Source organism: Crocuta crocuta, unplaced genomic scaffold, assembly GCF_008692635.1.
Source record: "Crocuta crocuta isolate KB4526 unplaced genomic scaffold, BGI_CrCroc_1.0 scaffold345, whole genome shotgun sequence".
Classification (NCBI taxonomy): domain Eukaryota; kingdom Metazoa; phylum Chordata; class Mammalia; order Carnivora; family Hyaenidae; genus Crocuta; species Crocuta crocuta.
The window spans coordinates 815118-832806 of NW_027527574.1; the positions used below are offsets into that span (position 1 = coordinate 815118).

The 17689-nt window shown below is 36.9% G+C and overlaps 1 protein-coding gene and 1 long non-coding RNA gene across 2 annotated transcripts in view; one reads left to right on the forward strand and one right to left on the reverse strand.

The window, feature by feature from the left end:
- The window catches only part of EDNRA (endothelin receptor type A), a 58123-nt gene that overhangs the window by 30099 nt on the left and 10335 nt on the right, over window positions 1-17689 (forward strand). The window contains exons 3-4 of the mRNA XM_077770650.1: window positions 2434-2561; window positions 14840-15038. Of these exons, the coding sequence (XP_077626776.1) occupies window positions 2434-2561; window positions 14840-15038 (327 nt within the window). The remainder of the gene's footprint in view (window positions 1-2433; window positions 2562-14839; window positions 15039-17689) is intronic.
- LOC144236998 (uncharacterized) overlaps window positions 11175-17689 on the reverse strand; it is a 97843-nt gene continuing 91328 nt past the window's right edge. Inside the window, exons 5-7 of the long non-coding RNA XR_013336728.1 lie at window positions 16883-16911; window positions 13219-13287; window positions 11175-11338 (exon numbers count right to left, since the gene is read on the reverse strand). This is a non-coding gene — a long non-coding RNA (uncharacterized LOC144236998). The remainder of the gene's footprint in view (window positions 11339-13218; window positions 13288-16882; window positions 16912-17689) is intronic.

Consider the following 17689-nt stretch of genomic DNA (forward strand, 5'->3'; position numbering starts at 1 on the left):
TATAATAAAACATCTCCTTATGTCAAAGAAAGACAATTCTATGATTTTTTGGTACCCACCAATTCTATTATATCTTTCCCTTCAGTCCTTCCTCTATATCTAACCCCATCTGGCAAGCATGAAAAATGAAAAAACAAGGGCCTGAAACAATACATGCTCAGTTGTGTTTTTTTCTGTATCATTTTTCTTAGCACTGGTCATTTATTCCCTCACAGGACCTCAGAGTTTCCCTTGTGTTAAGCAAGAAACATCCCTTTCTCTGATTATTGGATGTGTGAATTGGGGAATCCATCCATGTGGATTTCAGGATCCTCTATTTCTGAAATGAACCACCATAAGAGCTAAATTATTCCAAATCATATCCTATAACAATCTCTACACATTTTATTTACATTTCTGTAATACTTCAGTGGAGAATTACACTTGTGGGACAAAATAATAAACTCTCTATAAAAAGTAGTTTTCAGGTTTTCTTTTCTTTATAGGGTCATCTCAGAAATAGTGTTTTGGGGACACTTGGGTGGCTCAGTCGGTTAAGCATCCAACTTCAGCTCAGGTCATGATCTCACAGTTCATGAGTTCCAGCCCCACGTCAGGCTCTGTGCTGACAGCTCAGAGCCTGGAGTCTGCTTCGGATTTTGTGTCTTCCTCTCTCTCTGTTCCTTCCCTACTCTCACTCGGTCTCTCTCTCTCAAAAATAAATAAAGTTTAAAAATTTTAAAAATGTGTTTTGTATCTTGCATCAAGCATTAACAACCAGCAATCAGCAATGGTATAATATTTGTAGCTTCATGAAAACAGTCAGTTTAGGACAGTGTTTCTGTGAAGAGACCACCAATTGTCCTTGGACAAAAGTTTATGTGGAAATTCTGAGAAGACACCCACCAACGCTGATCAGAATTAAGGAAAAAGAGATGAGAGGCAGAATTGGATTGAGGACTAGGTCCATTTGGCAAACCATTCAAAAGAAAAGGAAATGTGTTTTAAGTGTTTAAGAGAGAACTTCTGGAATAAGTCATACTCGGTATATAAAAATGGGATTTTAGGGGTGCTGGGTGGTTCAGTCAGTTGAGTGTCCATCTGTTGATTTCAACTCAGGTCATGATCCCAGGGTCATGAAATCAAGCCCTGTGTCTGGCTCTGCGCTGAGTGTGGATTCTCCCTCTCCTTCTGCCTCTCCCCCCCAACTCACGCATATATGCATGCACACTCTCTCTAAAGAAGAAGAAGAAGATTTTAGAGAGCCCTGTATTACTAAATTCTCAAAATGAGTATCATGTTAATGATCACATTGATCATGAAATTAAGCCTTATATAATCTTCTAGAAATGGCAGAACAGAAATTCAAAGCTCAACTCAGAGTTCCTAAGGCAATAGGTACTTTGCAAAAAAAAGAGGAAAAAGTCTAATTTGTCAACTTAGTAGGATAGCGTTTCCTAATAAGTGGAGTAGGTTTCAATTCTGAGTTACTAAGCAAAAAATTAGAAGGGAAATCAATACCATTTTTACTATTGAAAAGACATCAAGTATTCAGCAAGGACTTCCCTTTTAGGTAGCTGTGCTATTATTCAAGCCCAGGCTCCTGGCATAATACCTAATTAGATAAATATCAGCATTTCACGGGGAATTTTATGCTCTTTTTTTTTTTTTTNAGGGGCTGCACCAGATTACATTCCCACCAACAGTGTAGAAGGGTGGGGAATTTATGTTCTTGCTACTTACCACAGCCACTAGAGGGTATTCATCCTTTCCTTCCAACAAACGTTTTAAACTGTCAACATGAAAGAATAGATTTTCCTTCAAATGCTACAAACACATCTCAGTAACCGCCTTTCTCTGTATGACAAAGGGAAGTTTAAGCCTACATAAAGAAAAGCTACTGGTGACACACCTAGTGAAGCAGAATCAGCCCTGTAAGCACAGAGGAGAAGCTAATTTCAAAATGGCTTTAGGGTGTTAACCAACTGACAAGTCTGTGCCTCCCCAAACCACTTTCTTCTCCCAAGACTCTTCATAACCTCGCATTCAGAGCCTTTGCTGCTTGTCAAGAGATAACATGATCATCCAGCCCTGCTATGTGAAATCTAGCTTTACTCACGGTTTAATAAAAATAGGTAAGAGAGGACTGCCTCTCACTCAAGCTGTCACCCAAACCCTAACCTTTTGCTACTCTTTGAAAAGTAGGCGGTATGACTGCTTCACATAAGATCAAAGGTTCATCTCCTATTATTATATATATCATCCTCAACATTTTTCCAGATAAAAAAATGCTAAGGCTTTAAAATATTTTTTTAATGATAATAATACTCTATTGCTGCCATGCTAACTAGAAAGCATAATGAATAATGAAATTGAGAAGTTTGGAAGATCATTAGATATGTAAGTGTCCATGCCAGCTCTGTCATTTCTTACCGTGGTGTCTCCTTTTTTCAGCTGCTGGCTGGGCGTTGGCCTTTTGAAAACAATGACTTTGGAGTATTTCTTTGCAAGCTGTTCCCCTTTTTGCAGAAGTCCTCGGTGGGGATCACCGTCCTCAATCTCTGCGCTCTCAGTGTTGACAGGTAATGTGGTTTTTCCCCTCTACTCGTGTTAGATTTAGGAAAACATTTTCTCAAAAAGAAGAGAAGACAAGGAGCCTTGAGAGTTGGTGGCCAGGACGGTTGTTAATTAAAATGTCAACAATCTTGCCCTATTGCTGAGAATTGCCTTACACATTTGCTGGTTGTTAGCCATCTTTAGCTCAGGCAATTTCTATCTAGAGCATTTTGCCAGTTACAGCCATTTGGCACCCTATGGCAACAAAGGAAAATGAACATATTAGATGGAAGGAACTTTGGAAAAGGAGATTTTAGGACATCCAAATCCTATATTTTCAGTGTTGGATTTCTCATTAGAAAAAAGAAGATACCGTTCAATTATACGTATAATGCTCGATTACTTGAGCTGAGTGGTGAGTACATAATATTGTTACATTCTTCTTTTATGCTTCTTTGAATGCCTGAAATGTTTCATAATTTTTAAAAAGATAAAAAGAGGGCAACAACAGAAGCACCCCTTGATCAGATTCTGAAAAACCCATCAAGTATATCTAAGTCTTTCTAGAATTCTTCTCAAACATGGATGTCAAGACTTCTCTAAAGGAGTCCTCCTAGATGGTATTTTCTTTACCTTCTAATTTTCATAGCAGGATCTATAAAGAATGAAGTTAGGAACTTTATAACACATTCTATGGAGTCCTTTTATGTTGAATATTATCCTATGCACATGTTCTTTAATGCCTTATCTAATTGACTTACTACAATTTAGAAGAGGTTTCTTATTTTTTCTGTCTCACATTCTGGCAACCATTCTATCAGAGCACCTGAGTCCCATCATTATAGACATAAAAGGCTCACTTTCTTAAAGAACATTTAAGTTTTTACAGATATTGTGTTGTCATTTGCAATTAATTTGGGGGACCAAATTGTTATTGATAAAACATAAAAATACTTATTCCATTAGGAGTTGAAAATTATAATGGTATCCTTATTATAAATTTAAGCCTGTAATAACTGTGAAACACAAACCAAAATGCTTGGTAGTGTTATTAAAAGTAAATGTATTGCAGGGCACCTGCGTGGCTCAATCAGTTAATCGTCTGACTTCTGCTCAGGTCATGATATCGTGGTTTGTGGGTTCAAACCTGCTTCGGATTCTGTGTCTCCCACTTCTTCTCTGCCCCTCCCTGCTCATGCTCTGTCTCTCTCTAAAATAAAAAAACATTAACATTTTAAAAATAAATAAATAAATAAAAATGTATTGCACAAAAATGTAATGCTGAAATTAAAACAAAAAATGTTCCTTTAGTAGTTTAAAATGTAGTGATGAGTTTGACAAAAATGCTGCCACAGCGATGGTAAACACAAAGATCAGAGATCATTTCTCCCTTAGTAGTAGGATTCTCAGTAATTCCCAGGAAAACCTGAGGTCTCTGTGGTTTTCTTCCGCATCATATCAGACATTAAGGGCTGCAGTATTAAAACATTTACATGGTGCAGGTGCCCACTGTATCACTTCCACTGCACTGAATTAATAGACTGTGTTACTATGGCCATCTCCTGAAAAGTTGAGTAAGCATTTATAATCTAGATTTTATTCACTAATGAATTCTCACTCTGCTGTTCCTCCCCTTGCATTCCAATAGCATCGTTTTCTCTTGTATCCAAAGTGTTGTGGTATCTAAAAATTAAAGCATATAAATTGTATCTGTGACATGACAAATACATGTAAAAATTTTCTTATATTTGTCAAGTTGTATATTTAGAGATATAGCTATATATTCTTATTAAAATATCCAATTAAATTTTTAGTTATTACTCTAAAATCCACATGGGGAAAAGACCTAAGAAAATAATCGAGATAGTTTTAAAAAGAATTATGTTTCCTACATACATATTCTTCCTATATAATAGTGTTAAATGTTATGAAGTTACAGTGTTTAACAGTGTGGCACATGCGTATAAATATACTGAGAAATAAATGGGAAAGCCAGAAACAGGTGTTACAGCGTATGAGAACATAATATAGGCCAAAATCACTTTTGTAATGGGGAAAGGAAAGATCATCAATAAACACTGCTATTAAGCCATCTGAGAGAAAAAGCATGTTAAAGTCTTATCTTGTATGGTATATCAATAATAGTACTTATAATAATTACCACTTGTATTATTAGTATGTATTGGGCCCTGCTAAAAATACAGAAATTAATTTACTTAATCCTTACACCACCACCTTGTGATAGTACTGTAATTATCCTCATTTTATAGGTGAGGAGTCTGAGGTTGAAAGAGGTTAATAATGAAGGCCACTTGGCTGCCAAACGTTGGAGCCAGTAATCAAAAAGAAGTGGTCTGCTTTTTTACCACTATGCTTAAGCATGTAAAAACTCAAGCCATAGAGAAGAAAATAGACTAATATCTTTTTGATCACTGGAAAAAGAGGACTTTTGGAACTTAAAAAGGATGGTAGAAATTCTGAATATAATTATAAAAGGATTTCAGGACATAAAATTTTAAAATATTAAGATCAAACATTCATAAATTTAAAAAACAAATACAGCAATAAGCTGGGGGGAATATTTGCAGCAAATACTTGTAGCAAAAGCTACAACATGTTAATATTCTTGGTAATTAAAGAGGCCATACAGATAGTAATTAAAATTATAAGACTTCCATATAAAAAGAGCACAAATATAAAAATGTCAACGAAGAAACTTAAATGACTTTTTAACATGTGAATAATGTTCATGTAATCAAAGAAATTCTAGTTAAGAACATGTTTCTTGATATCTGGGGGGAGCAGAGATTTAAACAGCCCTTCAGTGGGGCACCTGGGTGGCTTAGTTGGTTGGGTGTCTGACATGGACCCAGGTAATGATCTCACGGTTTGTGAGTTTGAGCCCCACATCAGGTTCTGTGCTGACAACTCAGAGCCTGGAGCCTGCTTTGAATTCTGTGTGTCCCTCTCTCTCTCTGCCCCAACCCTGCTCATGCTCTGTCTTTCTCTCTCTCAAAACTAAATAAACATTTAAAAAGTAAAATAAGGGGCGCCTGGGTGGCTTAGTCGGTTAAGCGTCCGACTTTCACTTAGGTCATGATCTCGGGGTTCGTGGGTTCGAGCCCCGCGTTGGGCTCTGTGCTGACTGCCAGCTCAGAGCCTGGAGCCTGCTTTGAATTCTGTGTGTCCCTCTCTCTCTCTGCCCCAACCCTGCTCATGCTCTGTCTTTCTCTCTCTCAAAACTAAATAAACATTTAAAAAGTAAAATAAAATAAACAGCCCTTCAGGAAGGTAAAATCCTATATACGCTTTTGCCTTCTGACCTGGTAATTACAAATTTTAGGGTTGATTCTAAGGAAACAATCCAATCTTTGAACAGAGAATTCATGCACAAACATGTTCTTTACAATATTATTTACAGCAAAATACAGGAATCTTATTGCCCCATATTAGGCCAATGGAAAGGAGGTTAAATATAATTGACATGTATAGGTATAGGAATGTAAAATTCTTCAAACGAAACATGATAAATATTATTAGTAGTTATATTTAGGGATGGGGGACAGGTTTTTGTAATGTTCTTCTATGAGTAGGAAAAAAATATTAAAGTTTATTTACTCTTATTAACTATTACCCATTTTCTTTATTCTATGCCATTTTATACATTTTCTTTTTTCTCATTTATGCAGCCCATTCCTATGACCAGTGTTTTATATCAGGACTAATGTTCTATGGGCAGGCAGCTCTAAAATACAAGAATATATAAGCACATAAACATGAACACAGAAGCTTGTGTACATGGAGAAACACATGTATATGCCCAGCTCAGAGTTTCTTCCATCCCTATTGTTGCCTTTACAAAAATACCATCATATTTAGGAAAATAACATTTTATATCTAAATTAAACTTTGTTTCAAAGGCATTAGAAACCAGATGATAATGAATGTTAGGAAAGAGGAATTCAGCATCCTAAAAGAAAACTACCCCTCTGAGGGAACATCTAACCAAAAGCCAAAGCTAGATAAGATTAGCATCTTACAAAAGAGAATGAGAAATAAAATGAAGACAAGGAGAATTCTTGTTTTCTGTAAATAATAAAATTTTCTAAGATATCTAAATATAATCCCCTGAGAAGCATTGATAAAAAGAGAAGCCAAAAGAGAGGAAAGGATAATCATCAGGGAGGGGGAAATCAAAACCACTATGAGCTATCACCTCACACCCATCAGAATAGCTAGTATCAAAAAGACAAGAAACAATAAGTGTTGGTGAGGCTGCAGAGAAAAAGGAATGCTTGTGCACTGTTGGTGGAAATGTAAATTGGTATAGCCACTTTGGAAAACAAAATGGAAATGCCTTTGAGCATTACAGATAGAGAGAGCAGATTGCTGGTTGCCAATGGGCAGTGCGGGTGAGGGTGAAATGGGTGCAGAGGGTCAAAAGTTATTTCATAACTTCCAGTTATAAAATAAATAAGTCATGGGGATGTAATGTACAGCATGATGACTGTGGTTAATACTATGATCCATATTTGAACACTGCTAAGGGAGCAAATCTCAAAAGTCCTTCGTACACAGACACAATCCTGTAACTATGTGTGGTGATAGATGTTAATTAGACTTACCATGGTGATCATTTCACAATGTATATGGATATTGAATCATTATGTTGTATACCTGAAACTAATATAATGTTTTATGTCAATTATACCTCCATAAAAATAAATAGATAAATGTTTTAAAAAGAATTTAGTAAGCAATGTAAACAGTTGTCATCCTTGTGATTTATTTCCTTTTTACAAAATTTAGAGTGTATTTTGTGAATAGTGTTATGTGGCATGGTTATTGTGGTCCCTTTTATATTTTATATGTCTGTATCATACATTTTTGGTTGATGAAACTATTTTAAGGTACTTATTCCCTAGCGACATACTGTGTAATAAATTATCCCTAGATTGAGAAGTATGATTCATAATTTAGTTCAGCAGGGGCTCAGGCAGGAACGAGGTGATGGGTAGACATGAAGACTAAGGCCTGGCTGCTATCCCTTAGGAGTCTTCACACTTGTGAAGATGGCAACCTGGGGACATGGGAGAATGAAATACGTAAAAAGAGGAGGAAATTGGGACTCCTAAATCACTTAAATCATCAAAACCCTGCCTTTCTTCCCAAGTTCACATTGTTCTGGCCTCTCTTTCTCCCTTAATGGAATCTTGGGGAGCCATTTTGCACAGCTTCACTCTCCCCAGTAGAAACTCTACCTTTGATGGGGGTGGAGAGGGGTGTAGTTGGAAAGTGTGGGATCACCTCACCTTACTGCTTCCTCCCCATTCCCATCTCATGCATGGAGAAAAATGAACTAAATGCTCCATCACAAATGATCAGTTGTGTATCAAATGAAATGTTTTTGGTTAAAAAAAGAAAGAAAAAAATGACAGCAGGCATCTATTTCATTAAGACTTGGACTCAGTTTTAGATCAAAATGATGAACCATTTTAAAATTCCACTCTCATGAATATCTGCCTTAACCTAGGAGGTTTTCCTTGGTAATAAATGCTTTGTTCCCTGGGTCCTTTCTTTATTATTTTTACATTTCATTTGGTACTGACTCTAAGTTTTGGGATCTAAATGTAGGGAATCTATTTTGACATTTCTATTTCAAAAGCTTTCACACTAGAGAATGAGTCATTCACACTTAATTTCAGAAGATAAGATACTATTTGCTTTGAGTCTTGATTTGGTTGCATTACATTCTACTCAAAATAAGAAAATCCTTCTTTAAGAAAATAAAAATAAAACAAGAAGTAAAAAGAGGGAAATTGGAAGCTATTACGAAACAATTTGGGAATCCCTGCTTTCCTCTTATGAACTGAATCAAATTATGATTCAGGAAGAGTTCCCATTCTTTTCTCAACATATTTTAAATATAATTATCTCTCATTTCAGAGTTGTTATTTTTCAGAAAAATAATGATAGGAACTATATATCCAAGTCCTGTACAATTTCTTTTTTAAAAAAACAATATTTATATATTTTGAGAGAGCAGGTGTGCGAGTAGGAGAGGGGCAGAGAGTGAGAGAGAGAGAGAAGGAGAGAGAAAGAATCCCAAGTAGCCTCTGTGCTGTTAGCACAGAGCCCAACACTGGGCTTTATACCACAAACTACGAGATCATGACCTGAGCCAAAATCAAGAGTTGGACGCTGAACCAACTGAGGTTGCCCAGGGTCCCCTGTAAGATTTCTTTATTACTTTGATTATTCAATGAATATAGAAAACTGAAAGATGAAAGAAAAAATCGAACTTTCACACTATCAGCTTTCAATCTGAAGAGGATAAACAAGAGAGTAAGAAGAAACCCATAACTTGCCCCAGGACGAGATGAGCTTTCATTGTTAATGTCAACTATGGACCTGTTCAGCTCTACCTTTTCACTAATTCCTCTTCAAATCTAGCTTTCATTGATTTTTACTTTGCATCCTTAGTCACTTAAGAAAAAGATAAAGCCAGAATTTCAGAAAAAGTTTGAGGAAATTTAGAAACAATTTTGACCCCTATACAGATTTATCAGTGAACTTTTTTTAATGCTAAGGTAGCATACTTCTAACATGAATGAATTGTTCCCAACAAAATAGGAATACCCAGCCATTACCAATAATTAAAGTAGGTGTTTTTGTATGCCATAAGTGACAAATTTCAGATGTTACTTTGAGTTTGTTTGAGGGGGGAAAAAGGGGGCAGGGAAAGGAAGAGGAATTCAATGCTGTTCTTTGTAAAGTTAACTGTCTTGTTTAAAGTGGAAGATGACGGGGTCAGACCAGTAAAAGAGTCTGGGTACAGATCCAACTTGTAGTTAAAAATTGCCTGTGGAAGGAGGTTGTAAAAAGATAAAAACTCTTTTAACAACTGCTTCAGGAGTGATGTATAATTAGATACCTGGAAAAGTTGCAGAGACCTAGTAATAAGTCAGTTGTGTTTCATAAGCCTCAAACTCAAAGCCAATGTCAGTTCTTCATCCCAGCATTTTACATAATTGCTCAGTGGTCTCTCTGATGTTCTCAAAGTTTGTCCTAAGTCAAAACGTGAAAGTGGTTTTCGGGAAAACTTCATTTGTATTTAGACCTTGGACTTGGTTTCTCCTTACTCTCCTGCTGTTCTGATTGTCCTTTGCTACGTGACAATAGGGAAGACATGAAGGAAGAGCCAGAGCCAGAAGAGGGAACCCAGGGACCAGACACAGACAAAGCCAAACGCTGACTCTAGGGCAACTTGGGATCTCGTTTTGTGGTCTATTCCCTGTTGCACATAGTTATTTGTTCTTTTATCTTAATTCGATTGATAAGATCAAGTGACTGGATAATTTTACTAGCTTATTTTTCTTTGATAACAATCTACCCCAAAACTTAGCTTAAAACAACCACCATTTTATCATTACCTCACCATGTGGTGGGGTAGGAATTTGGGCAATTCTTAAGCAACTTGTCACTTTGACTGAGGTCTTCTGGTGGATTTCAGCTGGTGGCTCAGCTTTTCCCTTGGATCCAAGATACATGACCAGCCCATTGGCAAGAACAGCTGGAAGTCTGTGCTCAGCAGAGCCTAACTCCGTCTCATGTAGTCTAGCACCTCTCAACACATTCTCTGAGGCAGGCCCAGGGCTCCAGGGTGGACTGGCTGCTTTGCTCAGAAGCCAGGCCTAAAACCCACAAGCATCCTTCCAGTTCTGCTCTGTCCAAGCAGTCACAGGCCAGCCCAACTGAAAGACTCAGTTGAAGAAGTATCAAAGTACTCACTGCTATCTTTTAATCTACCGTGCCTGGTTGCTCTTTAAAATTCTTCCTTCTGGTATTTTGCCTCCAAATCTATGCATGGCAGTTAGTTTGTCAATCACATAAGATATACAAATCATAAACAAACATTGCAAATGATTGCATTTGCTGTTAGTTAACAATGTGCATAGATAAGTATAGAAGTGACACTTTGCTTACTGGAAGTGGCAAAATGGAAGGAAAAAAAATAAATTCTACCATAGGCAAGTATTGATAGGCACTTTGTAGAAATTTTGCAAAAGTACTTCAGCTGCCTTCTCCTTCTCTTGATTCAATAATCCCACTCAAGATAATTAATCCAGGAAAATCACTCAAAAGGAGAAAAAACTCTATGTACAAACATATTTATAACTGTGTTATTCACAACCTTGAAACACTAGAATTGATGTAAACTTAGGATAAATATCTAAGTAAACTATATCAATATCCAGTTACATTGTGTAGCTATAAATTAATAAATGCCATGCTTCTGTAGAAGCATAAGGCCATTTTCTATCATGAAAAGTAGATAAAGCCAAAAATAAACTTGTAAATGATATGGTTATATAGTTAGATTATGCTTGTGAGAATAGAAAAGGGCAAATAATAAGAAGAAATAACAATAGACTTTATGGAAGTAGTATCTTTTGAATTTGTTTTATTTCATCCTGTTTTAAAGTAGATTCAGTAATAAATATTTTAAAATTTAGTTACCATCCCAGGCCATACCTCAAAAATTCCAAAACATGTATTAAATGCCTTTGGCCTTGAAAACATGTAGAAATCTATTTATAGACATACACAGTAACAAACATCTTTACATAAATAAAATGTGTAATTTATACTTTTATTTTGGCATATCACAAGACAGGGTACAAGGTGAGGTCATGGGAAAAGACTCCCCTGGGTGTTGGCAGATCAGCCCTGGTCCAGGCTCCCCACACTCACAGATGACAAGGCAGAGGATATAGTAATTCTCCAGTCCTCAGGTTTCCAACTGGTAGAACACGAGGGAGAGAAGGGATCAGCCCAAGGGTCCCTCATGGTTTTTAAATTATTTGCTTCTAGGATTCTAAAGGCATTAGCTTTCTATTTGTTGCCTAGTCAAGGCTGGGTTAAAAAATAAGAAAATGTTCAGAATGTAGTTGTGCTTTATTGGCTTTGGTTGATAAAGAAATGCATGGACAGGAAACAAAGATATTTACTTCAACAGATATTGATTTGGCACTTATTGTCCTAGGTATTGTGACCAACACACAAAATGCCTGCCCTCATGGAGCTTATATTCTAAAGACAAGGGTGTACAGAGACAATAAATAAAATATTTGATTGGTCGCATGGTAGTAAGAAAAATCAATCAGGGTGAACAGGTCAGGGTAAGGCTGCAGGGGATTCTGGCAATTTCAAATAGGATGTTTAAGGAAGAGCCCTGTGAAAAGCTACAACTGGGAAAAAAAAAAAAAAGAGCCAGATAAGGAAGCAGCTCTGAGAACACCAGTAGGCATTCCCACTGGGCTGGGAAACCGCTGGGGGATTTGAACAGAGGGATGACAATGAGGGACTTCCGTGTTAACAGGCTCACTCTGGCTGCTGTGTTTGGGACAGAATGAAGTAGGGAAAAATGGATGCAGGGAGACTAGTTACAAAGCTAGTCCTAGGTGGGATAATAATAATAATCCAGGTGGGATGGTAACAGGAGAGATGGTGAGATGTGATTGCATTTGGACATACCGTGAAGGAAGAGGTTGCAGGGTTTGCTAAAGAATTGGATGTGTGATAACAAAGGGAAAAAGAGGAGTTAAGGCTAACTTCAAATTCTGGGCCTGAGACGGTAAGGACTAAAGAGAGGGCAGGGTGGGGGTCACAGACGCGACCAGGAGTCTGGTTTGGGTGAGTTTGAATACCTATTAGATTTTTAGTAGCCGTCTCAGTTAACCAGTTGGATAGACAAGTCAGGTGCTAGAGGTGAGGTCCTCTGTTAGCATTATAAATTTGGGAATTTATTACCAGTATATAGAAATTTTAAATGATACCAGAGCCATGAGACTGGAAGGATCACTAAAAGAAAATGTCCCGATAGAGTAGAAAAGAGGTCCAAGAAGGAATCCAATGCAAATAGTATGAGAAGTGAGCAGGATCCAACCAAGGAGATGAGATGAAATGGGCAGCATAATCAGCTGGAGAAAGGCCAGGAGAATGTAGTAGAAACCAAGAGAAGAAAGCATTTCAAGGAGTAGACATCATTTCTGGAATATCAGTTGTTAGTGGTTGAATCTACACTTGCAAATTTTCTATGGCAAGTGAAAATGTCATATGTTTACACTAGCTCCATTGAAGGATGTTTATAATCATGCCTCATAAAGAGAACATATTTGTGTATATGTGTGTTGTATCATTATATTCTAAATAGAGATCATTTTTGGAACATCCAGTATTTCTTAATCTTTCACACCTTTCCCTACCCCCATCATTACAAGTGATTATTTCCAATTAACTCTTACAGTTGTTTTTTCATGTCATATAAATGTTATCAAAATCAATATGGTTACAAATAAAAAATAGTCTAATTCTCAGTCATGTGGGTTTGCCACACTACACACTAAAAGCTACTTCTCTTTATTTAAAAATGTTTTACATTAGATTATAGATGTGTAATAATTTGGGAACTCAAGGCACATTATAAAATGAAGCTGCTTTGTGAATATACTCATCATAAGAACATGTTGACCACATTTTCTTAGTCAAACCGCCTTCTATGTCCAGTTCTGCCTAATAAATCTGGATTCCTTACTCCCTTAGGAGATAAAGCACTTTATTTAAATCACCTTTCCTGATAGTTGATCTAAGAGAAGGGGAAAAGAAATAGATATAACTCACTGACAGCCTCGGGATATAGACATCCTGTCTCCATTCCTTTTAGCTTTTACTGGACATCACGCTGCCAGTCTAATAAGGCAACAAAGAAAAGTAAACAGAAATGAAAAGCAAAATAAATAGCAGTCTTTATCCCACTGGAAATAACCATAAATTTAAAAATGCAATCTTGGCTATATCGTAAAAGGATTTTCTTGGTCTGTTTGCATAGCTGTATTTTATTCGATTCTGAATCCATCTGGACCTTTTTAAAGATTCTTATTGTATACCAATCTTATTTACCCTAAAAATATTTTGCAAAAAAAAAAAAATTTCTTCAGCAAATTGTGCTATATGTATGCCATATGGCATTGTCATGCATACCCAAACCGTAAATTCTAATCTACAGGGACGAACTAGGTAGCGTAATTCCTAAGATCTGTGTTTTCACAGATCTACCTTGTAGATGCACTGAGATAGCACAGTAAATATAAGTGATAGGGGTGATTATGAGTAACGTGTAGTATTCCTCGGCTTTACTGACAAATCTTTGACATTAAGTCATGTGCCCTACAAGCCCATGTGCACCTGTCCCCAATGCCTTGGTCTGTTTTACAGTCTTCTTCTGGCACTATCTAATGAAAGCTATAAAATGAGAATGTTTCCTTTCCATTAGAACAGCAAAAAAAAATTTCAGGAATGAAGCCACAAAAATACCATACCATGTTACAGGCCCCATCTTAATAGTAGGCCTAAAAGTAGTTAGCACCAGACCATCACATCAGCTCAGAAGCACCAAACTTCCTTTAGACTTCTAACATTGAAATGTGATTATCACATTTTGTGATTATCACAAAAAATATTGAAGTAAAAAATAGACAATTTCTTAACTCCAGTTTGTTTTCTGACTGACATGATTGTCCAGTAACGTTTATGTTCTACATTTTTCTATGACCCTTTCTTTTCTGTTAGATTGTAAACCCTAAAGGTTAGGAGTCAAAGTATATTTAACTCCCCCTTTATCTATTCTATCACAGGACCATAATGGGAGAGAGATAGTCATTCTTTGACTACCAGGTATACAGTGAGAGAAGAAAAGGAGAAAATGATCAGCTATCTATGGTCATATTAATTTAATGATATCTAGATCCACTTCATAGATAACGTTTCAACTTTCTTTTTTTAATATATAAAGAGGAGTAAGATATTACCTTAACAAGCACCAGCAGCTTTCACTACACCTTCCATCATCCAGTTTTTCTCCCAGCTTAAAAAACATAGTCACATCTATCTGATGCTGCCCCATTATAAGCCATCACAAGATTTCCCTGAGCCCCAAATGAAGATCAGACTCAGGCCTGTCAGGTACCTGATTCCCAAAGGGGTGTAACTCTTAATGGTTCCACTTACTTATCAAATCAGGACTCACAGAAAGTTCCTTAGTTTTCAAATGAGGACTCACAGGAAGTTCCTTATTTTTCACATCAGAACTCACAGAAAGTTCCAGGACTCACTGGAAAGTTCCAATGATTGGTCACTGGCTAAGGCGAGGATTTTTCCAGAATTTATAATTTTTTTTAATGAAATAAATTTTAAATTTCCTAACAACTAGGTTCCCCCTCCACCACCCTCTTTTATTTTTCAGGTACAGAGCTGTTGCCTCCTGGAGTCGTGTCCAGGGAATTGGGATTCCCTTGATCACTGCCATTGAGATTGTCTCCATCTGGATCCTTTCTTTTATCCTGGCCATCCCTGAAGCTATCGGCTTTGTCATGGTACCCTTTGAATACAGGGGTGAACAGCACAAAACCTGTATGCTCAATGCCACATCAAAATTCATGGAGGTATGGAGAGTTTAAAGGAAATTAACTGGGGAGGAGAGGAGGTCTTCATTTATACTTTACCATCGCCAAGACTTGTTGATATTTTTACAACGCCCAGTGTGCCTTACTCTGTAAGTTCAGTCACGTAATTAGAACAACTATTTTATTTTCATTCGTATATTAGAGCACAATTGTAGAAACAACTCTAGTTCTATCCCAAACAATTCAGAATCTGAAACAAACTCAGAAAGATAGAAAGGGGGGGGGGAATATATATTTATACACAGTGCAATTTGTTTTTATAATAAGTAATACAGCACAGCCATTTCCATCTGACAGGCATGCTTATACGTATTTTATGTTGTTTGGGGAAATGCACATTGCTCACATTTTTTTAAAGACAGATTTACTAACTTAAAGTAGGAAGCCATACTTAAAAATTCTATATGTAATATATACATAACATAAATTTGCAGAACTTTTTAAAAAGTGTTTTAGTTTTTTAACAAATCTAGCCGTTGTTTAATATACCTGACCACATTAATGTTTCCTTGAAAAGTTTACTTACATAACTGAGTGCATTGGGAAATGTGTTTAAAATGCATATTTCTTTTGCCAAACTGGTCAAATTTGGACTGGGGAGGAAAAGGAAAACCATTCCTCTTAAATCAGCATAATTTAGTGCTTTGATGTAGGTTTCATGCAGCTCAGATTCCACATTTAATCCTTTACAGATATCTCCAGGTATGTTTTCCTAACTTGAAAAATTCACAAAAGTAGTGGTTTTACAGTTGACCAGTTTTCCTGTCTTGGAAATTTTTCTTTTAAAATTAAAAGTACTCATGAAAACTGTGAAACTGGTGATGTTAAAATTAAGGTCTTCTGGGGGCGCCTCGGTGGCTTAGTCGGTTAAGCGTCCGACTTTCGCTTAGGTCATGACCTCGCAGTTCGTGAGTTCGAGCCCCGCGTCGGGCTCTGTGCTGACTGCCAGCTCGGAGCCTGGAGCCTGTTTCAGTCTGTGACTCCCTCTCTCTTTGACCCTCCCCTGCTCACGCTCTCTCTCTCTCTCTCTCCTAGAAATAAATAAAAAACATTTAAAAAAAAATTAAGGTCTTCTGTTTATCTACTGACCTTTTTTATTAAGTCGATGTCCATAGTGAAAAGCAAGGTATATAGCAGGAGGCTGTCTGAACTTGGACAGTGCGAATAAGCAATCTAGCTATTCCTGACAAAAGGGTTAAAGAGAAAAGGCTCAGTATAAGAATGAGCTCACTAATCGTTTGAAACTAGACAAAATGAAATGGGCTGCTTCACAAAGACCGAGTCTCGTTTCTAGAGTGGGCAAGCAAAGGCTGGCTACCTGAGGGAGCTACAGCAAAAGGTATGAGTTTAAACTGATGTTCTTTAGATTCCATCCAAGTCAGAAGTTTTCAGACTCTTTCTTCCTCAGTTTGTGTTCCATTCTTTCCTCCCTCAACTCTGCCCTAACCTAGACTGGAAGGGGGTCCCTCCATACCCTGGCTGATGACAATAGTTCAAAAAAATGTGTGACCCCTTTTTCTACAGGCCTCTGCCACGGAGGGGGCAGAGGACTCCATCCAGACCCCTCAGGGGTCAGCTTCCAGACCCTCTGCAGCTGCTTCCAGGGCATTCACACCCATCCCACAATGCATCTTCCAGAAGAAGGAGATGCAAGTGAAGAGAGCGCTTAAAGGAGTGTTTGCGTGCACTTCAACAAAGAGTTCTGGTTTTTTTGTTTTTGTTTTTACTTCAGTACTGAAATCTTTCTACAGTGTGATGTGGAGAGGGAAATACTTGTATAAACAGATCTGAATAAACCAAGTCCCTTGGTAGGTTGCACTAACCTTAGGATAGAATTCAAGGGTCTGTGAACCTGAATGGAAAAGAAATTACATATTGATTTTCACTAACTTCTAACTGATATTTATCATTTCCTTCTATTATGAATGTAGGCAACAATCCACAATCATATTTACCAGAATCATTACATATCCACTAATAGAAATAATAGACATTTTCATACAATTAACATTTGGATAATCTTGAAATATCATTTCTGCCCATCATTATTTCAACTTCTGATGGTTATTAGAGCCACCATTCGATTTTCATTTAATTTGTTAATAAACACCTAGATAAGAATTTTGCTTTTAATATTTTGATAGCTGTTTCAATGTACTTGATTACCACTATAATCTATTTATTTTATGCATATAAAAGTATTATCCTCAGAAAGGATTATAGTCTTCACCAGACTTCTAAAGCATAAAAATGGTTAAGAACCTCTGCCCAGAACTTTTTTTCCTCAGGAACCATTTATAGATTATTTTAATAGACATGTTATAAATGTAGCCTACTGGGCCTCTTTCTATATTCAGCAACTGTCCGGTTTTTCACAGAGTAGCATGATTATTTTTTACTGTGGGAACTGAGATAATACAGGAGGCTGCATTATCCTTCGTAAATAAACAATCTGGAGAAAGAGCATAAGGAAAAACATTTCTTCCTAAGTCAGTGATTAATTTAGTGGGAGGAAGAGTGCAGATATAATTTTCTAATTTCCATTTTTGTAGGGTACTAAATTTTCTCCTTGAAAAAGACATAAAACCGAATAATCCTAGTATTTACAAATCCTGCCGGCAGGGAGATAA